The following is a 22,500-nucleotide window of genomic DNA, read 5'->3' on the forward strand; positions in this document are numbered from 1 at the left end:
GTTCTCTGATCTGTTTCAGCGCTTCATAACCGGACCCACCCTCCTCACTCCTCTCTGATCAACCATCAGAACTTCCCTGGTTCCCCATGGACCTCCTTGGGTGACTATCTCCTCCTCCTTCCTGTCTCCTCCTCCTGTCTCCTCCTCCTCCTGCCCCTCCCCCCAAGTCCTCTCCTCCTGCAGAGCCTGGAGGCTGCTCTGTGATCCACTGGCTGGGTCTGCAGAGCCTGGAGGCTGCTCTGTGATCCACTGGCTGGGTCTGCAGAGCCTGGAGGCTGCTCTGTGATCCACTGGCTGGGTCTGCAGAGCCTGGAGGTTGCTCTGTGATCCACTGGCTGGGTCTGCAGAGCCTGGAGGCTGCTCTGTGTTCCACTGGCTGGGTCTGCCGGGTGAGGTCCTGCTAACAGTCCCTCCTCTCTCCCCAGCCAACAGAGACCCGCTCAGACCACTGGTCATCCCTCGCCCAGTCGTCTGGTCCCGGCCTCGCCAGGGTCAACACCACCCTCCACCTCGCCAGGGTCAACACCACAATCGACCCCTCCTTCCACACCTCCACCTATCCTTCCACATCTCCACCTCCTCCACCTCCACCACGTCAACCTCCTCCTTCTGCACCTCCTCTCCTTGCACACCTCCACCTCTCCTTCCACACCTCCACCACCTCAACCTCTCCTTCCACACCTCCACCTCCACCACCTCCACCTCTCCTTCCACACCTCCACCACCTCCACCTCTCCTTCCACACCTCCACCTCCACCACCTCCACCTCTCCTTCCGCACCTCCACCTCCACCACCTCCACTTCTCCTTCCACACCTCCACCTCCACCACCTCCACCTCTCCTTCTGCACCTCCACCTCCACCACCTCCACCTCTCCTTCTGCACCTCCACCTATCCACCAACACTTCCACCTCTCTTCTACACCTCCACCTCTACATGCCTAAATATGGCTGTCTATATGAGGTGTCTCCATGAGGAGACCTCTTGATCTCTGGAGGTTAGTAGACCTCCTGGTCTCCTCTGGAGGTTCTGGTCCATGAGGAGACCTCCTGATCTCCATCAGGAGACCTCCTGGTCTCTGGAGGTTTTGGTCCATCAGGCGACAGAGAGGATGGTAATGCTGTACGTATTGTCAGCTTGTTCTGATGCAAGAGATGTGAGGAAATGCGTTGGAATGTGGTGGTTCCCAGCCAGCTTGTGTTTCTAATGACCTCCGGAGGGTTTCTGTGAGTCCAACAGGTTTCAACATTGCACTGCAGAAAAAACAATTTATTGTACAAATTGAGTTCATTTGCCAGAAGATTAAATAATTGGCTGAGAAACATCCTTGGCGAAGAAAACAAAATGATAAAACAAAAATGATAACTAGCAGCCGTGTTCCTGAACTGCAATTACTAGACCAAACCTTTTGCCATGGTACTAGTGAGTACTAGTACTGCAGCCAGAGAACTCTAGAGGTACCTGTACTACAGACAGGTCAGATGACACTCGTACTACATGGTACAGCCATGGTTCTCACATCATCCTAGTACTAGATGGTACTTGTGCGTAGTTCATGTTGTATGTATGTGTGCAGTAGTTTTAGTTCTGGATCAATGTGTTGATTGGCAGAAGGTGGTCTCGGTGGAGAGGAGGATCAATGAGCTACAGGTTCATGAAGGAGGGTTTCAGCAGGTTTTGCAGCAGGTGTTTGGCTGTGAGACTTTCCACGGCATTAGATAAGGTATTCCCCCAGAACATTTGGCCACACTAGACGTTCTTCCCTGTTCTGTCCTCATAAACACAAACCACTGAGTCCGGTATCCAGAACCAATGCTCTATGCAGAGGGATAGTCTATACAGGTGTACAGACTAGCCTATAGAGGAGTAGTCTATCTAGTCTATACAGGTGTTCAGTTCAGCTTTATGTAGGTGTCCAGTTCCAGGTTTAGTCTGAAGTCCAGCTGTCTGTCCTCCCTTGCAGGATATCCTGTCCGTCCAGCGATCCCAGTCAACAAGATCCCTAACCTGGTGGGCGAACCTGTAGACAAAGGTGAACCGCTGAGTCTGAACCAATCATCGGGAGAACGCAGTGTAGCTGCTTCTCACTTTGCTCTTCTCGTCAAAAGGAAAGGGTCAGCGTAACAGAGTTTAATCCTCACCCACTATCGTCCATGTGTCCTGTAACAAAACACTGCGACTCCCGCAGTATTCTCTCTGCGTCCCGTCGCTCTCCTATTCGCTCGCCCAGGACCCAGCCCTGACCTGAGGTTTCCGGAGCACCGTCCAGTGTGTGTGAGCCAACTGACGCTTCTGCTCTCCGGCTGAGTGTTGCCTCTGAGAGAGGGCGGCTCCGCATCATCTCCGTACCCGATGCTCCGGAGCTCTTCCAGAGTTCATGTGTGAAAGGCCAATAAGCCGATGACCGAGCAGTTAGGATCCTTGTCTCCTCTGTAGACCAGCCGAGCAACTGGAAGCAGACGGAGAGGTTGTCAGGGATGAAGCCCAACCCACCTGCTGTGACGCCCAGGCCGAAGAAGCAGAAGGAGAGACAGACCGCCAGGACCAGGACCACAACCACCACAACCAGCGCCCCCACCACCACCACAACCGCCAGCACCACCAGCAACACCCCCACAACCACCACCCTCACCACCACCATGGGTAGCCTTGTCCTCTACATATGTCTGGCATTATACAAAAACACTGCTAACATGTAACAATAAGGGCACATTAACAAAGAACAGTGTTGTTGTGTAAACCACGGTTTTAGACACTAAGCTAGCTCTGTGTGTTTCAGAGGTTAACACTAAGCTAGCTCTGTGTGTTTCAGAGGTTAACACTAAGCTAGCGATATCTATTTCCTCATCTCATCAGCCAGTGGATTTGAACTCTGGGAGGAGTCAGAGGTGTTCAGCTCTCAGCCCAACTCAGACTTGGATGCCCTGGGGAAGAAACGCTTCGTTGGTGAGGAAAGAAATATTGCTCTCTAACAGTATTAAAAGCCTGTTCTATATAAAGCCTGTTCTATGTGAAGCCTGTATAATGAGTTCTATACAAGACCTGTTCTATGTAAGACCTGTTCTATATGGGTTCTGGTGAGGGTTAGTTCTATGTAGGATCTGTTCTATGCATGACCTGGTCTAGGTAGGACCTGGTATCTTTAAGACCGGTGCTCCTCCCTGTCTCCTCCCTGACTCCACCCTGTCTCCTCCCTGACTCCACCCTGTTTTCCTGTCTCCTCCCTGACTCCTCCTGTCTCCTCCCTGACTCCACCCTGTTTTCCTGACTCCTCCCTGACTCCTCCCTGTCTCCTCCCTGACTCCACCCTGTCTCCTCCCTGACTCCACCCTGTTTTCCTGACTCCTCCCTGACTCCTTCCTGTCCCCTCCCTGACTCCACCCAGCCCCTCACGTGGTGTACAAGACTGACAAGAGGCCCGAGGAGCCCTGCTCTGTCACCTCCTCCCTCCACTACTTCCCTGGAGAGCAGCCCAGCGAACCAGACTCCAGCGCGCCGCCCCAGGCCCCGCCCTCTAACCTCACCGTGGTAACGGTGGAGGGATGCCCCTCCTTCGTCATCCTGGACTGGAAGAACACGGACAACCATACCCAAGGTTAGAGAACCATACCCAAGGTCAGAGAACCACACCCAACGTTAGAGAACCACGGTTAGAAACCACACCTGGGTCAGACCAGGAGAACCCAGCACATCAAGACTCAGCCTTTGTACGGAGTGCTGAGTGTTGATGTGCTGAACCAGCAGGGGAACTTGTTGCTGTTTTGGTTTGGGCCTCCCGCCTGCTGCTGAACACCACACATACATCAAGATGTTTCCCAGACACTCCATGCTCCAGCCCTCAGTGTGGGGCCCGGACCAGATGTTCCTCTGACCACATGTTCTTCAGAGCTGGATCCGCGACTGCTGGGTCCGCCCGGTCATTGATGACCACGGGCGTTGATGACGTCACTGTTCTCCCCAGAGTACGAGGTAATCTCCACGGCGACGGGACCGGATGGAGAGGAGGTGTCCGTCCTGATGACGACCGACCAGACACACACGGTGGTGGAGAACCTCCGGCCGGAGAGCAGGTACCCTAGAACCAGGACACCCTAGAACCAGGACACCCTAGAACCAGGACACCCTAGAACCAGGTACCCTAGAACCAGGTACCCTAGAACCAGGCACCCTAGAACCAGGACACCCTAGAACCAGGACACAATAGAACCAGGTACTGTAGAACCAGGACACCTTATAACCAGGACACCCACACAAGAATCAGGAGAACCGTAGAAACTCTCTCTCTCTGTCTCTCTCTCTCTCTCTAGTTATGAGTTCAAAGTGAAGCCTAAGAATGACCTTGGAGCTGGACCCCCCACTGAGCCGGTGTCATTCAGCACAGAGTCAGGTACGACCTTTGACCCCTGGGTACAACATTGAATTGTAGGTACCGACTACATAGAACTAAACCTACTGGTCTCCCATGATGTATCCCCCTCTCTCTCTCTCTCTCTCTCAGCTGACCCACGCGTGAGTGAGAAAGCCTCTGGTGAGTCCTTGTCTCTGAAAACCTACTAACACAGAATAACCCCTTATGACCTGTCTCTGTACTGTCTAACCCCTTGCTGCTCCTTAATGACCTGTCTCTGTACTGTCTAACCTCTACCTGCTCCTTGAATACCTGTCTCTGTACTGTCTAACCCCTACCTGCTCCTTAATGACCTGTCTCTGTACTGTCTTACCCCAGCTGCTCCTTGATGACCTGTCTCTGTACTGTCTAACCCTCCTGGTGGGTGGGGTTCAGGTAAAGACGCCATTTGGACGCGGTTCCCATTCCGGACGGACCCGCCCTCTGACTGTACCGGCCAGCAGTACGTCAAGCGCACCTGGTACCGCAAGTTTGTGGGCGTGCAGCTCTGCAACTCGCTGCGCTACAAGATCTACCTGAGTGACTCGCTCACAGGTAACACACTGTGAGGAGCAGGTAGGGGTTCGACAGTACAGAGACAGGTCAGTGAGCAGCAGGTAGGGGTTAGACAGTACAGAGACAGGTCCTTAAGGAGCAGGTAGGGGTTAGACAGTACAGAGACAGGTCAGTGAGCAGCAGGTAGGGGTTAGACAGTACAGAGACAGGTCCTTAAGGAGCAGGTAGGGGGACAGTACAAAGACAGTTCAGTGAGCAGCAGGTAGGGGTTAGACAGTACAGAGACAGGTCCTTAAGGAGCAGGTAGGGGGACAGTACAAAGACAGGTCAGTGAGCAGCAGGTAGGGGTTAGACAGTACAGAGACAGGGCAGACACCCTTCAGGGCCTCGGTGGAGCATCAATCACGCTACACTACCTAGTGGATCAAATGATGAGGATGATGGTGATGATGGTGAAGGTGATGATGGTGATGATGGTGATGATGGTGGTAATGATGGTGATGATAATGGTGATGGTGATGATGGTGATGGTCATGATGATGATGGTGGTAATGATGGTGATGATGGTGATGATGGTGAAGGTGATGATGGTGATGATGGTGATGATGGTGGTAATGATGGTGATGATGATGGTGATGATGGTGATGGTCATGATGATGATGATGATGGTGACGGCGGTGGTGGTCTGTCCAGGGAGGTTCTACGACATCGGGGACGAGGCGGGCTTCGGAGAGGACCACTGTCAGTTTGTGGACTCCTTCCTGGACGGGAGGACGGGCCCACAGCTCCGCCTCCAGCTGCTGCCGCCACGCACAGGTGACCCTTTGCCCTCCAGACCCCCTCACACCCCCTTGTTACCCCGGTTACCCTGACCGCAGTCCGGAACCGGGGTCTCTGCCCCGTTGCGTGATGGTGCGGGTTACTGCGGTAACCGGGGTCTCTGCCCCGTTGCGTGATGATGCGGGTTATCGCGGTAACCGAGGTCTCTTTCCGTCCAGGGTTCTACCGGGCTGTGCGGCAGGAGCCAGTCCGCCTCGGGCCGCTTGGCGCCGGCGCCCACGCCGGCTACGTGTCCTGGTACGAGTGCGGAATGCCCATCCCGGGCCGCTGGTAGACCCCGCCCCCGAGACAGGAAGTGGAGGACCTCGTCACTTCCTGTGCGGTGTCCCTCCGAGACCCGGTGTTGTAAATACAGACAGTATGGATCTATAGCGTGTACTTATATACGGAGGTATAAGTAGTATCTTAAATTACCGCCATGTGGGTTCACATCAGGACAGTTCTAGACCAGCCGGTTCTGCTGGTGTCTCCTGGTTCTCTGGACCAGAGAACCAGGTTCTGGTTCAGAGCCACTCTGGACCAGAGGGTTGCTCCCCAGTACAACCTGCTCCTGGAGTCTGCTCCTGGTTTTACGGGGAGCGTCCCAGTACACCCAGTCCTCTACTGTACTTGGAGCTGACAGGGGGGCCAGTCAGAGTCCTCCTTCCATGCTTTGCACAACAGAAATGTATTATCTGTATATGGAGGGGATGTTTATTTTTTTAGTACATTTTTGTAAATTGCATTATTATTATATCCCACCTCCCCTGCAAACAACAATCACGTTTTATTCTCATGGATGTTGGAGGGTGTGTCTTCGGTCTTCAATGCACTCAAACTCCTGGAATGATATTTTGATATATAAAATTACAAATTTTAAAGATAAAAGGCCCCAGTGTTTTTGTGGTATCCTTTATTTAGCTTTAAGGATGTTTTAGAGCAAGGTTTAAAGTGGTTAGTTAAGTAAGTTAGTTTTGTATGCAGGATAAATTAAACCCCTGGTCATACTTCCGGGTTTGACAGGAAGAAGGAAATGTTCTGCCAAAGGAACAACTTTAAGGATGCTAGGGGCGCTAGCTGCTACTAAATGTCTGATGAACAGCGTGTCTTTAATATAAAGCTTCTTATTGGATGAGCCAAATGGTTTAAACTAATCGTAACAAAACTGATCTGGTAAGGATGGTCCACTTTGGTCCAGATAGAGACAGTGAGTCTTTTGATGGATCTAGTGGAGACACCCAGTACATCCGTCTTATAATGTTTCTACTGGGAGCTTCCGAGTACAACCACAGTCTGCTGCTCGCTCTACTGGGGACTTCCCACAGTCTCATTCTGATTCTACTAAAAGCTAACCAGTGCGACCACAGTTGTCTCCAGGTGGAGCAGAGCTGAAGATCAACGAGGAGAGAGGAGTGAGGAGTGAGGAGAGAGGAGAGGGGAGAGAGGAGAGGAGGAGTGAGGAGAGAGGAGGAGAGGAGAGGAAAGGAGGAGTGAGGAGAGGGGAGAGAAGAGAGAGGAGAGGAGGAGTGAAGAGAGAGGAGAGAGGAGAGGAAAGAGGAGAGAGGAGAGGAGACAGGAGAGAAGAGGAGGGAGGAGGTCCAGGCCTTGGCAGGGTGAACATCCATGTGAAAAGCATCAGCAGATGAGTCACTCATCAGGCAGGACATGAATCTCTTCTTTCACCTCGCCAGACTCCAGGGCTCTCTCGCTCTCCCTCTCTCTCCCTCTCACCCCCTCCCTCCAGTTGGGAGGAATGGATGGAGGCTTTCGCTCTGTGGCTCATTTCCATTGGAACACACTACTACGACTATCCCTGAACAAACACCACTTAACCCTTAACCCTTAACCTCAGGACTCCCGTCCCAACATGATGTTACAGACCAGAGAGAGAGAGAGATGTTACAGACCAGAGAGAGAGAGAGATGTTACAGACTAGAGAGAGAGAGAGATGTTACAGACCAGAGAGAGAGCGAGATGTTACAGACCAGAGAGAGAGAGTGATGTTACAGACCATAGAGAAAGAGAGATGTTACAGACCAGAGAGAGAGAGCGATGTTACAGACCAGAGAGAGAGCGAGATGTTACAGACCAGAGAGAGAGAGAGATGTTACAGACCAGAGAGAGAGAGCGATGTTACAGACCAGAGAGAGAGCGAGATGTTACAGACCAGAGAGAGAGAGTGATGTTACAGACCAGAGAGAGAAGAGAGATATGTTACAGACCAGAGAGAGAGAGAGATGTTACAGACCAGAGAGAGAGAGAGATGTTACAGACCAGAGAGAGAGTGATGTTACAGACCAGAGAGAGAGAGTGATGTTACAGACCATAGAGAAAGAGAGATGTTACAGACCAGAGAGAGAGAGAGAGATGTTACAGACCAGAGAGAGAGAGAGATGTTACAGACCATAGAGAAAGAGAGATGTTACAGACCAGAGAGAGAGAGAGATGTTACAGACCAGAGAGAGAGAGAGATGTTACAGACCAGAGAGAGAGAGCGATGTTACAGACCAGAGAGAGAGATGTTACAGACCAGAGAGAGAGAGAGATGTTACAGACCAGAGAGAGAGATGTTACAGACCAGAGAGAGAGAGAGATGTTACAGACCAGAGAGAGAGATGTTACAGACCAGAGAGAGAGAGAGATGTTACAGACCAGAGAGAGAGATGTTACAGACCAGAGAGAGAGAGAGATGTTACAGACCAGAGAGAGAGAGCGATGTTACAGACCAGAGAGAGAGAGAGATGTTACAGACCAGAGAGAGAGATGTTACAGACCAGAGAGAGAGAGAGATGTTACAGACCAGAGAGAGAGATGTTACAGACCAGAGAGAGAGAGAGATGTTACAGACCAGAGAGAGAGAGAGATGTTACAGACCAGAGAGAGAGAGAGATGTTACAGACCAGAGAGAGAGATGTTACAGACCAGAGAGAGAGAGAGATGTTACAGACCAGAGAGAGAGATGTTACAGACCAGAGAGAGAGAGAGATGTTACAGACCATAGAGAGAGATGTTACAGACCAGAGAGAGAGAGAGATGTTACAGACCAGAGAGAGAGAGCGATGTTACAGACCAGAGAGAGAGATGTTACAGACCAGAGAGAGAGAGAGATGTTACAGACCAGAGAGAGAGATGTTACAGACCAGAGAGAGAGAGAGATGTTACAGACCAGAGAGAGAGAGAGATGTTACAGACCATAGAGAAAGAGAGATGTTACAGACCAGAGAGAGAGAGTGATGTTACAGACCAGAGAGAGAAGAGAGATATGTTACAGACCAGAGAGACGTTACAGACCAGAGAGAAAGAGATCTTCTCCCCTCTTCAGGAACATGTTGGGAAACATCCGGATCCATTCGGGTTGTTTCAGAACCAAAGCCGATTCCCACCTGAGCTGCCATGACTCAGTCCAGAAGAGGCTGATTTCCGACTGGAACCAGTCTGCCAGAACCAGTCTGCTGGAACCAGTTTGCTCGGCGCAGTCTGCTGGGTTTTGTCTTTCAACCAGGGAACACTGGATCCTCAGAGTGTGATATCTCCTCTCTTCTCCTCTCTGTGGACCAGTTGGTAAAGTGGTTCATGATGGACAACATGGATACCTGCATAGATTGGGACATCTTTGTTCACAGAGGTTCCTGGGTTCTCCAACGATTGCAATTTGATGTTGTCACTGGGGAGGACCCTGTCTCCTGGGTGAAGAACCTTCTCCTGGGTGAAGAACCGTCTCCTGGTTGGAGAACTGTTTCTCGCGGACAGCGCTGCACCGCCACCTAGTGGCAGAGAGTGGGGTTACCTTGAACTGATTCTTGTCCTGTTAATCCCTGATTGGTCAGGCCTGTATGTTTGACGTTAATCACTGATTGGTCAGGCCTGTATGTTTGACGTTAATCACTGATTGGTCAGGCCTGTTTGTTTGACGTTAATCACTGATCGGTCAGGCCTGTTTGTTTGACGTTAATGTGCGTCGAATGCCAAGCAATCACAGGCCGTCGTACAAGGGGAGACTTCATATCCTAAACCATCCATACTGGTGAACTTGAACTGGTTGTATGAACATACTGGTGGTATTCCATCCATACTGGTGAACTGTACTGGTGGTATGCCATCCATACTGGTGAACTGTACTGGTAGTGGTATGCATCCATACAGGTGAACTATACTGGTGGTAGCCATCCATACTGGTGAATTATACTGGTGGTATGCCATCCATACTGGTGAACTGTACTGGTAGTGGTATGCATCCATACAGGTGAACTATACTGGTGGTAGCCATCCATACTGGTGAATTATACTGGTGGTAGCCAGCCATACTGGTGAACTATACTGGTAGTGGTATGCCATCCATACTGGTGAACTATATTGGTAGTAGTATGCCATCCATACTGGCAAACTGTACTGGTAGTGGTATGCCATCCATACTGGTGAACTGTACTGGTAGTGGTATGTCATCCATACTGGTGAACTACACTGAACTATACTGGTCCATACTGGTGAACTATACTGGTAGTATGGTAAGCCTGCTGGACTTATAGTTAAGGAATGTTGACTGCGGATTGAACGCTGAACTGGGAGGCAGCTGACCCACGCTCTGAAGTTAATCATTAGAGAGCTCTGCTGGGCTGGTATCTGCTCTCTACTGGTCTGGTCTGTTCCTCTGCTCTCTACTGGTCTGGTCTGTTCCTCTCTACTGTTCTGGTCTGGTCTGCTCTGCTGCTCTGTACTTTCTCTTCTCTGCAGAGTCAATGAGTGGACTGAACAAGTAGTGAACATAGGAGTGACCTAGTGAAGTAGTACTGAACGTAGTAGTGACGTAGTAGTGACGTAGTGAACTAAGTACTAAGGTAGTATTGAGGTAGTAGTGAGGTGCACATCATGGCTCAACTTGTAGAATGTGTTCCAAACTTCTCAGAGGGTCGAGACAAAAAGGTAAGATCCTTTATTGTATAATGTGTTATAGTGTTATCGTGTGTACTTTATTTGGTGTGTGTAGGCGATAGTATGATATATGATACTGCGTGTGCGTGCGTGCGCGCGCGTGCGTGCGTGTGCACGCGTGCATGTGTGTGTTTGCGTGTCTGTCTGTCTGTCTGTCTGTCTGTGTGCGCACGTGTGTGTGTGTGCGTGCCTGCGTGCATGCGTGTGTGTGTGTGCATGCCTGCGCGTGTGTGTGTGTGCGTGTGTGTGTGTGTGTGCCTGCACATGTGTCTGTGTGCGTGTGCATGTGTGTGTGTGCGTGCGCAGGTTATTGATGCCATCTCGGAGGCCATCTCCAGCACCAGGGGCTGCAGCCTTCTGGACGTCGACCCCGGGGCCTCCACCAACCGCACCGTCTACACCTTCGTGGGCTCCCCCGACGCCGTGGTGGAGGGGGCCCTCAACGCCGCGCGCACCGCCTCCACCCTCATAGACATGAGCTCACACACAGGTTAGCCCCGCCTCCACCCTCATAGACATGAGCTCACACACAGGTTAGCCCCGCCTCCACCCTCATTGACACACAGGTTAGCCCCGCCTCCACCCTCATTGAAACACAGGTTAGCCCCGCCTCCACCCTCATTGACACACAGGTTAGCACCGCCTCCACCCTCATAGACACACAGGTTAGCCCCGCCTCCACCCTCATTGAAACACAGGTTAGCCCTGCCTCCACCCTCATTGACACACAGGTTAGCCCCGCCTCCACCCTCATTGACACACAGGTTAGCCCCGCCTCCACCCTCATAGACACACAGGTTAGCCCCGCCTCCACCCTCATAGACACACAGGTTAGCCCCGCCTCCACCCTCATAGACACACAGGTTAGCCCCGCCTCCACCCTCATAGACACACAGGTTAGCCCCGCCTCCACCCTCATAGACACACAGGTTAGCCCCGCCTCCACCCTCATAGACACACAGGTTAGCCCCGCCTCCACCCTCATAGACATGAGCTCACACACAGGTTAGCCCCGCCTCCACCCTCATAGTTTAGGGCGAGTGGGAGGGGTTAAGGGCAAGTGGGAGGAGTTAAGGGTAAGAGGGAGGGATATAGGAGTGTCTTAGGGAGAATATACCGGTTGTGGGAAGTTATTTTATTGATCACATTATTGAAACCTCCATTGATGGACGTTAAATACCGATACGTCCGGGCGAGTTAAAACTAGGAGCTGGTTGAAATGTTACACAATGCGGCTTTAATCTACCCTGGAAATCCAGAGTTCTCGGGGCCAAAATCGTTGCTGTTTTACCAATCGGATACGGCAAGTCTTATCCTTTGGTTAGCTCTCATGGTCAGGATACGTCACTTCTGATTGGTCGTAGTGTTGAGTTGGGCCGCCCCTCGAGTTGGGCCATTTCCATTACTCGTTGCCAGAACCTACAGCTTTCCAGATGTGGGTCTGGATTTCCAGGCTAGCCTTAATCTGTAACCATGGTAACCTCATCAGAGATAGTTAATGTGTAACCACGGCAGCCCGGCCCGCTGACCAATCAGCGGCCTGGCATTTTGGGGGCAGAACCCCCCAGTCAGGGATCACTGGACAGAGAGGTCAAAGGTCAGCGGTCGCTCTGTGACTGTTTAACCCGGACTGTCAACAGAGTGTTCGCTAGTATGTAGCGGAGTGAGGCCCAGCATTAGTACTCTGTATGTAAATCTGCTGTTAGTCCTAGTCCTGGTCCTGGTCCTGGTCCTAGTCTCGGGTCCAGGTCCAGGTCCAGTTCCTAGTCCTGGTCCTGGTCCTGGTCCTGGTCCCGGTCCCGGTCCTGGTCCTGGTCCAGGTCCCGGTCCAGGTCCTGGTCCAGGTCCAGGTCCCGGTCCTAGTCCCCTGTGTGTTGTGTGTTCCAGGGCAGCACCCCAGGACGGGGGCTCTGGACGTGTGTCCCTTCGTCCCGGTCCACAACGTCTCCATGGACGATTGCGTCCGCTGCGCTCTGCTGTTCGGCCAGCGGCTGGCCGGCCTGCTGAACGTCCCGGGTCAGTCACATGACCCGCCGCGTCACATGACCCCCCTTCACATGACCCCCCCGCCATCATATGACCCGTCACATGACCCCACTAACTAGTAACCCTAACATAATGTATCTAAAATGTAACTATAATGTAATTATAATGTAACTTAATGTAACTAATGTTACTATGGGGTAACTCTAACAGTGTATCTGTATGGAGCGGCTGCGCGCTCGGAGAAGAGGAGGAATCTTCCATCCGTTCGGGCAGGAGAGTATGAAGCTCTACCTGAGAAGGTACACACACACACACACACACACACACACACATACATACATACATACATACATACATACATACATACATACATACATACATACATACATACATACATACATACATACATACATACATACATACATACATTCTCTCTCTCTCTCTCTCTCTCTCTCTCTCTCTCTCTCTCTCTCTCTCTCTTTCTCTCGCTCATCCTCCCCAGCTGAAGCAGGACGAATGGGCCCCTGACTTTGGCCCCGCCTCCTTCGTCCCCTCCTGGGGCGCCACGGTAACGGGGGCGCGTAACTTCCTGATCGCCTTCAACGTGAACCTGATCAGCACCAAGGAGCAGGCGCACCGCATCGGGCTGGACCTCAGGGAGCAGGGCCGGGGTCGCGACCAGGTGAGACCCCCCCCCCCCCCCAGGATTGGGGCCCCGGGGTCCGGTGTCTGACCTGACCTGGGTCGGCTTAGCTCAGGAGGTAGAGCAGGTTGACTTGTAAACCGGAAGGTTGCTAGTTCGATTCCCCGGCTCCTCCTCCTAGTGTCGATGTGTCCCTGAGCACAGACACGTAACCCTAACGGCTCCATGACGAGCCGGCTGTCGCCTTGCATGGTTGACTCCGCTCGCGGTGTGTGTATTAAAGGTGCCATGACATGTCACCGGGTGTGGTGTGATTAGCCGTTACGAGCCGTTTTGGAAATCAGCCCCTTAAGACATCGCAGGTGTGCGTGTCCACCTAGACGTGTGACGGATTAGATGAGCAACGTTTGCTACAGTCCACTGGGTAGGCTGGCGGACTGATCTATCAAGCACACATCTAGGTGGACACGCCCACTTTCGGCCCGTTATGATGTCATAAGGGGCAGATTTCCAAAACGGCTTGTAACGGCTAATCACACCACACCCAGTGGCACGTTGCTTTTGGATAAGAGCGTCTGCTAAATGCCCTAAATGTAAATGTAAACGACCCCTCTCTCCCCCCCCCCCCCCACAGCCGGGGGAGCTGCAGAAGGTGCAGGCCCTGGGCTGGTACCTGGAGGAGGCCCAGCTGGCCCAGGTCTCCACCAACCTGCTGGACTACCAGACCACGCCCCTCCACACCGTCTACGAGGCCGTCTGCCGCCGCGCCAAGGTCAGGTGCTGCCCCGCCCCGTTTCTGTGGACTACACAACGTCACACTGTAGTGTGTAGTCCAGTGTTGTGGACTACACGTCACACTGTAGTGTGTAGTCCAGTGTTGTGGACTACACGTCACACTGTAGTGTGTAGTCCAGTGTTTTGGACTACACAACACAACGGCACACTGCAGTGTGTAGTCCAGTGTTGTGTTCTACACAACACAACGTCACACTGCAGTGTGTAGTCCAGTGTTGTGTACAACACAACGTCACACTGCAGTGTGTTGTGTACTGGACGGCCTTAGCTTAGCAAGACAACTGCAACCAATGTATGAAGAAAAATTAATCTTTCCTCCTCATGTTTTCCCCTTCCTGTCGGCCTCCCCATGTACTTCCTGTCGGCCTCCCCATGTACTTCCTGTCTGGTCCCCATGTACTTCCTGTCGTCCTCCCCATGTACTTCCTGTCTGGTCCCCATGTACTTCCTGTCGTCCTCCCCATGTACTTCCTGTCTGGTCCCCATGTACTTCCTGTCGTCCTCCCCATGTACTTCCTGTCTGGTCCCCATGTACTTCCTGTCGTCCTCCCCATGTACTTCCTGTCTGGTCCCCATGTACTTCCTGTCGGCCTCCCCATGTCCTTCCTGTCTGGTCCCCATGTCCTTCCTGTGTGGTCCCCGGTGCCCCTGCAGGCCCTGGGGCTGCCGGTGGTGGGCTCCCAGGTGGTGGGTCTGCTGCCCCTGAAGGCTCTGCTGGACGCCGCCGACTTCTACATCCAGAGGGAGCAGCTCTTCATCCTGGAGGAGGAGCACAAAGTCCGCCTGGTGAGCCACGCCCACCCCAGAGGGAGGCCACGCCCACCCCAGAGGGAGGCCACGCCCCCACCTCAGAAGGAGGCCAGGCCCACCCCATGGAAGAGGCCACGCCCCCTCTGAGGGAGGCCACACCCACCTCAGAGGGGAGGCCACAACCATGCCAGAGGGAGGCCACGCCCACCTCAGAGGGGAGGCCACGCCCACCTTTAAGCTGCTGGGCCATCGGAGGTCACTGGCCTTTTGGTCGACCAATCATGTCGCGGGGGACGGGATCTGTAGTGTGTGACATGGAACTGGAAACCAGTGGAGAGGCAGAACCATTCCCAGCATGAGACCACTTAACCAACCCTACTGAATGCCTCTATGGAGACCTGACCTGGTGACTAGTGGCTAACTAGCTGTCTCTCTCCGCAGGTCATCAGTAAACTAGGTCTGGACTCTCTGGGACCGTTCAACTCCAAGGAGAGAGTCATTGAGTAGGTTATAGTACGCACGCATGCACGCACGCACATGCACGCAAGTACACACACACACACACACACACATACACACATACATACATACATACATACATACATACATACACATAGACCAGGTACATGGTGGACCAGGTCCAGGGTGTTGACGGTGTGTTGTGGGTCCAGGTACATGGTGGACCAGGGATCAGGGGACCCGGGTCTGGTCTCCCTGTCCCTGCGTCAGTTCGTCCAGAGTGTGGCAGCCAGGTCCGCTGCCCCGGGAGGAGGCTCTGTCTCTGCTGCTGTCGCTGCTCTGGTGAGTTCTCCAGACCTCTAGACTCCTAGACCTCCAGACCTCCAGACCTCCAGACCCACGGTCCTCTAGACCTCCAGACCTCCAGACCTCCAGACCTCCAGACCTCTAGACTCCGAGACCTCCAGACCTCTAGACCCACGGTCCTCCAGACCCCCAGACCTCCAGACCTCCAGACCTCTAGACTCCTAGACCTCCAGACCTCTCGACTCCTAGACATCCAGACCCCAGACCTCCAGACCTCCAGACCCACGGTCCTCCAGACCCCCAGACCTCTAGACCTCTAGACCCCCAGACCTCTAGACCCCCGGACCTCCAGACCTCCAGACCCACGGTCCTCCAGACCCCCAGACCTCTAGACCTCTAGACCTCTAGACCTCCAGACCCCCAGACCTCTAGACCTCCAGACCCCCAGACCTCCAGACCTCCAGACCCCCAGACCTCTAGACCCCCAGACCTCTAGACCCCCAGACCCCCAGACCTCTAGACCCCCAGACCCCCAGTTCTCCAGACACCAAGACCTCTAGACCTCCAGACCCCCAGTCCTCCAGACACCAAGACCTCTAGACCTCCAGGTGAGGTGATGCTATATGAGGAGGTGATGCTACGTGATGAGGTGATGCTACGTGATGAGGTGATGCTACGTGATGAGGCGATGCTACGTGATGAGGTGATGCTACGTGATGAGGCGATGCTACATGAGGAGGTGATGCTACGTGAGGAGGTGATGCTACGTGATGAGGTGATGCTACGTGATGAGGCGATGCTACGTGATGAGGCGATGCTACGTGATGAGGTGATGCTACGTGATGAGGCGATGCTACGTGATGAGGCGATGCTACATGAGGAGGTGATGCTACGTGAGGTGGTGATGCTGTGTCCTGTCGACTGCAGGGGGCCGCACTAGGAGCGATGGTGGGCCAGATGACGTACGGCAAGAGGCAGTTTGAGGGTCTGGACGGAGCCATGCGCGGCCTCATCCCGCCGTTCCACCAGGCGGTTCAGGACCTGCTGCTGCTGGTGGACGCAGACTCCTCAGCCTTCACCTCCTACATGGTGGGGAGACCTGTCAGGACAGAGGCTCACATCCACCTGGATCACATCCACCCAGTCTAATATCACATCCACCCTGACTAATATCACATCCACCTGGATCACATCCACCCTGTCTAATATCACATCCACCCTGACTAATATCACATCCACCTGGATCACATCCACCCTGACTAATATCACATCCACCCTGACTAATATCACATCCACCTGGATCACATCCACCCTGTCTAATATCACATCCACCCTGACCATATCACATCCACCCTGTCTAATATCACATCCACCCTGACTAATATCACATCCACCTGGATCACATCCACCCTGTCTAATATCACATCCACCCTGACCATATCACATCCACCCTGTCTAATATCACATCCACCCTGACCATATCACATCCACCCTGACTAATATCACATCCACCTGGATCACATCCACCCTGTCTAATATCACATCCACCCTGACCATATCACATCCACCCTGTCTAATATCACATCCACCCTGACCATATCACATCCACCCTGTCTAATATCACATCCACACTGTCTAATATCACATCCACCCTGACCGTATCACATCCACCCTGATTAATATCACATCCACCCTGTCTAATATCACATCCACCTGGATCACATCCACCCTGACTAATATCACAGCCACCCTGACTAATATCACAGCCACCCTGACTTATATGACATCCAAAATGTGACTAATATAACATCTTATATTCTACATATTCCACAAACTTTACATTTAAAATGTGAACGACACACATTGTGTGGCGGAAGCACAAGCTTCTGTTTGGACAGGTCAGGTGACATACTGCTGACGGTGGGCAGAGATCAAACGTTTCCTCCCTCCCGTTTCAGGCTGCGCTGAAGCTGCCCAAGGGCACCAAGGAGGAGCTTGAGAGGTGAGACCTGGATCTGGACCTCCTGGAGGAACCCTGGTTCCTCTGGGCTCTGTGGAGACAGAACCCTGGGGCCTCTGGCTCTGTGGAGACTATCAGAGGGTGTCATGTTAGTATTAGATTACTGGCTGAATTATATGGATTATTGTGTGTATAACATAATGTCACGTAACATAACGTAGTGTTGTGTAATATAACATAAGCTCCTCCTCCTGTGTCCAGGAGGGGCTGTGTGTATAACGTAGCGTAATGTAGCGTAAAGTAGCATAACATAGCGTAGCATAACGTAGCATAACGTAGCGTAACGTAGCGTAACGTAGGGTAACGTAGAGTAACGTAGCATAACGTAGCGTAGTGTAACAGAATAACCTAGCGTAGCATAGCGTAGCATAGCGTAGCGTAACCTAGCGTAACCTAGCGTAGTGTAACATAGCGTAACGTAGGGTAACGTAGAGTAACGTAGCGTAGTGTAGCGTAGTGTAACAGAATAACCTAGCGTAGCGTAACCTAGCGTAACGTAGAGTAACATAGCGTAGTGTAACGTAGCGTAACCTAGCGTAACGTAGAGTAACGTAGCGTAACGTAGAGTAACGTAGCGTAGCGTAAAGTAGCGTAGCGTAACGTAGCGTAGCCTAACATCCTCCTTCTCCTGTGTCCAGGAGGCAGGTGGCCATGCAGGCCGGTCTGCGCGAGGCGGTGGGCGTTCCTCTCTCTCTGGCTGAGAGGGTGTCGTCCCTCTGGGAACCCCTCACACAGCTGGTCCTCCAGGGGAACATAGCCTGCCTGTCCGACGCCCAGGTCAGACCCCTGACCCCTGACCCCTGACCTCTGACTCTGACCCTGACCCCTACCCTCACTCATCGCACTTTAGATTTTAGACCTAGATTATTCATCTTAAGTCTGATTTTGGGTTTCATTGTTTCGCTTCATGTTTCTTTGGACTAGCACTAGAAAACGTTCCCAGTTTCCGGACACCGACTCAAAAAGCTCAGAAATCCAGCAGCAGGGTAGGACTACTGGACTAGAGGTTCTATAACCCAGTAGGACTGCTGGATCAGAGGTTCTATAACCCAGTAGGACTGCTGGATCAGAGGTTCTATAACCCAGTAGGACTGTTGGATCAGAGGTTCTGCTTTAACCCAGTAGGACTGTTGGATCAGAGGTTCTGCTGTAACACAGTAGGACTGCTGGATCAGAGGTTCTATAACTGAACACAGGGTGAACGTGTCTGAATGTGGTGTAGTATTGGTGTAGTATTGGTGTATTATTGGTGTAGTATTGGTATATTATTGGTATGTTAATGTGGTGTCTTATTGGTGTCTTAATGTGGTGTGTTATTGGTGTCTTAATGTGGTGTGTTATTGGTGTATTATTGGTGTAGTATTGGTGTATTATTGGTGTATTATTGGTATGTTAATGTGGTGTATTATTGGTGTCTTAATGTGGTGTAGTATTGGTGTATTATTGGTATGTTAATGTGGTGTGTTATTGGTGTATTATTGGTGTCTTAATGTGGTGTGTTATTGGTGTAGTATTGGTGTATTATTGGTATGTTAATGTGGTGTATTATTGGTGTCCAGGTGTCGGCCAAGGCGCTGGAGACGGCGGTGTTTGGTGCGTACTACAACGTCGTCATCAACCTCAAAGACATCAGCGACCAGGCCTTCAAAACCGCAGTGAGTACTTCCTGTTTGGCAGAGTCCAGCGCCGGCCGGCTCCCTGTTTGTGAATCCCAGAGGGGGGTCCCCCATGTCCCCTAGTGTCCCCTAGCTCAGAGGGGTGTCCCCTAGTGTCCTCTATGTCCCCTAGCTCAGAGGGGTGTCCCCTAGTGTCCTCTAGTCCAGAGGGGTGTCCCCTAGTGTCCCCTAGTGTCCTCTAGTCCAGAGGGGTGTCTCCTAGGGTCCCCTAGTGTCCTCTAGTCCAGAGGGGTGTCCCCTAGTGTCCTTTATGTCCCCTAGTGTCCCCTAGCCCAGAGGGGTGTCCCCTAGTGTCCTCTTGCACAGAGGGGTGTCCATGGGGACGGTGACTCCACCCACCTTCATGAGGGAGGAGCCTGAGGGTGGATGGGTAGGCTCCGCCTTCATGAGGGAGGAGCCTGAGGGTGGATGGGGAGGCTCCGCCTTCATGAGGGTGGAGCCTCTTTGAGAGGCCAGACACACCAGAGAGTCTTTAGGGACTAGATTAGACACTAGATTAGATTATATAGAATATAAATTACTATATTTGACACTGGATGAGACATTAGATTAGATTGTAGATTTGAAACCAGATTTGACACTAGGTTAGACACTAGGTGTGATTGACAGTAAATCATGTTGGTTCTGCAGACCCAGAAGAGAGCGTTGGAGTTGCTGGAGCAGGCCAAGGAGAAGTGTTCTGTTGTACTGAACCACGCCGAGAACAGAACCTAGAACAGAACCTCCACACCTAGAACCTCACTTCTGGTTCCTCATCCTTCAACCCTAAACCTTGAATTTAGTTCTAGCCTAGAACTTTAACCCTAACCCTGAATAATAAGACATAATTTCCTGAAGTTAATACATGTAATGTCATTAAGTCATAACGATTATAAATATACATCATAAATATCATAGATGTAATGTTATAAAGATTATAGATGTAATGTTATAAAGATTATAGACGTAATGTTATAAAGATTATAGATGTAATGTTATAAAGATTATAAATGTAATGTTTTAAATGTTATAGATGTAATATAACGATTGTATATGTAATGTTATAACTGTTTGTGTGTGGGAGCATAGTCACATAAGGGCCAACGTGGGCCAGTGCTACTATGATTGACAGCTGGCCCTCCCTATCAGAAGTGCGAAATTTGGAGTTTGAAATTCAAGGAACGAAAAAATAGCCCATATTATAATGTCACCCAAAAATGTGTGAGATCAATTTTGTTTCAATAAAGGACCATTATGTAACAAATATTTACAGAAATGCGTGGGTTTTGGCTATTTCAAATGCAGTTAGAAATATGGGACAGTTGCTTATTATTTATATGCTACAGGCCGAAAGACTAAATTAATATGTAACTTACTTGCTCCTTTTAAGTATAACATTGCTTGGGGAGTCAAATTCCTCCACTGAAATGGGTGTAAAGTGCTTTTACAACTCTCTCCTAGTTAGCGATCCATCTCTTCTCTGCTGTAGTTGTGTTGCTGAGGGAGGTAGCTTATTTTATTGATTCGCTGAATTGTCCAATCGTGTGGTGATAAAAAAAAAAACAGAAAAGCCATACCATTGGCCCCGATGGCGTTTTCTTTTGCGCCAATGAAAAGCCGTCTCTGCTTGATAGACAGCAAAAAGTTTGCGAGCTTACGTTGACTTCAACTTGGCCGGCGCACCTGACCTGAAGGAGGGCTTTATTTCAAATGACCAATAACTAGCCTAGCCCAAGACGTTCAGACGCATTTAAATGGTTGCTGGCAGTTGCAAGTGCGGTCTATCACATAATTAAACGAGGATAAACGCTATGTATTTTTGTTGATTTATTTTGTATGTATAATAGTTTATTCAAAGTTGGCAGATATATATTAACCAGCCGCCACTGAACAATAATATAACACCATGCAAAACACAACAACTTAACGGAACATTCATTTACGGGAACAATTAACGGTTCCTCAATATAAGACTGAATAAGCTGAACATGGATAAATAATGCCAGTCTCCATAGCCACTAAGCTTGGAGCAGGAATCAAGAAGACAAATCTTCTTAAGTTTAGGCTTCAGGACCTGTAAAATATACCGTAATAAACCTACAGTTTAGCTTCATAACAACAACAATTATCTGCAATAAAACTTATTTCACTCCTCATGTGAATGAGGCTTAGACATTCAACACTCTCCGACATGAATCTGGACTTTCAGTCTTCCTTCTTCTCAACCGCAACCGGAACAGGTATGCTAAAATAGTATTGTGGGCGGGGCTGGACCTTTCTAGGCAGGGCTGGTCGTCCAGCCACGCTTTCCCGCAGGCCGCAGCCGTTAGCTTCTCCACCAGGGGGCAGTTTATCGTCCCTCATATTTCCCACCAGGGGGCGGAATGTCGTCCCTCATATCGCCCACCAGAGGGCGGTATATCGCCATACCGCGGGCGGTTTCTACAGAGAATTCTTTCACACAGCCGCGCAGAATTACACGGAGACGCAACACAATGTGTTGACGTGGCAAACAGAAAGTCTGTTTCTTTGAATTCACGAGCATGTGTGTGTGTGTGTGTGTGTGTGTGTGTGTGTGTGTGTGTGTGTGTGTGTGTGTGTGTGTGTGTGTGTGTGTGTGTGTGTGTGTGAGAATTCAGTCTTTAAACACGAGAAAGGGAGACCAGAGGGGGAGATAGAGGAGAAGGAGGGGGGAGAGAGTTGTTTTTCCAGCTTTGGACACTCCTGGTTGTCAGGACAACGGGCTCCTCCTACTAGGGTGTTGGCACTTTTATCCACAGGGCATAGAGAGAGAGAGAGAGAGAGAGACAGAGAGAGAGAGAGGGAGAGGGGGAGGAGCCAGAGAGAGAGGGGGAGGAGCCAGGGGGTTCTGTGTGAGGAGTTTCCAGTCAGGAACAGAACGAGGGGGATTCTGTCGGGGCAGGTTGTGCGTCAGGGTGTGTCAGTGTGCGCGTGTGTCGTTGGCGTGTGTATCTGTGTGTCAGCGTGTGTGTCTGGTGTGCGAGGAGCCGCTGCGTCTGCAACAACAACACAACTTCCACAACTTCCACAACAACAGCAACAACAACAGCAACAACAGCTACAACACCACCTCAGCACCATGGTGACCACGGAGGAGCCTCAGACCCAGGAGCTGCTGGCCCCCGGGGGCCCTGCCCGGCCCCCCTCCGTCCGGCCCCCCTCCCCCGGCCCAGGGGGCCTGGGGGACCTGGGGGGCCCGGTGCCGCAGGGCCCG

General features: G+C 51.5%; 2 protein-coding genes across 3 annotated transcripts in view; both read left to right on the forward strand.

Moving 5' to 3' along the window:
• The first annotated feature begins 10,390 nt into the window (after positions 1-10,390).
• On the forward strand, positions 10,391-20,541 carry ftcd (formimidoyltransferase cyclodeaminase). Of its 2 annotated transcripts, XM_084487825.1 has the most exons (14): positions 10,391-10,642; positions 10,958-11,141; positions 12,539-12,667; positions 12,848-12,936; positions 13,140-13,319; positions 13,915-14,052; positions 14,730-14,861; positions 15,267-15,328; positions 15,497-15,626; positions 16,518-16,679; positions 17,549-17,592; positions 18,249-18,387; positions 19,170-19,265; positions 19,917-20,541. In XM_084487825.1, exons 1-14 carry the CDS (start codon positions 10,589-10,591, stop codon positions 19,998-20,000), a joined length of 1,623 nt encoding a protein of 540 aa, XP_084343951.1. In that variant the 5' UTR covers positions 10,391-10,588; the 3' UTR covers positions 20,001-20,541. The 2 variants fall into 2 exon arrangements, with proteins under 2 accessions (XP_084343951.1, XP_084343952.1); XM_084487826.1 differs by lacking the exons at positions 10,391-10,642; positions 10,958-11,141 and adding an exon at positions 11,624-11,656.
• Positions 20,542-22,152: 1,611 nt separating this feature from the next.
• Positions 22,153-22,500, forward strand: part of LOC311369621 (caveolae-associated protein 2-like) — a 6,554-nt gene continuing 6,206 nt past the window's right edge. The window contains exon 1 of the mRNA XM_084487842.1: positions 22,153-22,500. This exon is cut by the window's right edge and continues 84 nt beyond it. Coding sequence (XP_084343968.1) covers positions 22,366-22,500 — 135 coding nt within the window. The 5' untranslated portion in view covers positions 22,153-22,365.

Source organism: Micromesistius poutassou (assembly GCF_964030765.1).
Source record: "Micromesistius poutassou genome assembly, chromosome: 24".
Lineage (NCBI taxonomy): Eukaryota > Metazoa > Chordata > Actinopteri > Gadiformes > Gadidae > Micromesistius > Micromesistius poutassou.

Bases quoted from the DNA above. Each gene is read 5' to 3' on its own strand.
- ftcd (XM_084487825.1), top strand. From the start codon at position 10,589: ATGGCTCAACTTGTAGAATGTGTTCCAAACTTCTCAGAGGGTCGAGAC. The intron at 14,053-14,729 runs GTCAGGTGCTGC...GTGCCCCTGCAG, and splicing joins CCGTCTGCCGCCGCGCCAAG to GCCCTGGGGCTGCCGGTGGT. The intron at 19,266-19,916 runs GTGAGTACTTCC...TTGGTTCTGCAG, and splicing joins ACCAGGCCTTCAAAACCGCA to ACCCAGAAGAGAGCGTTGGA.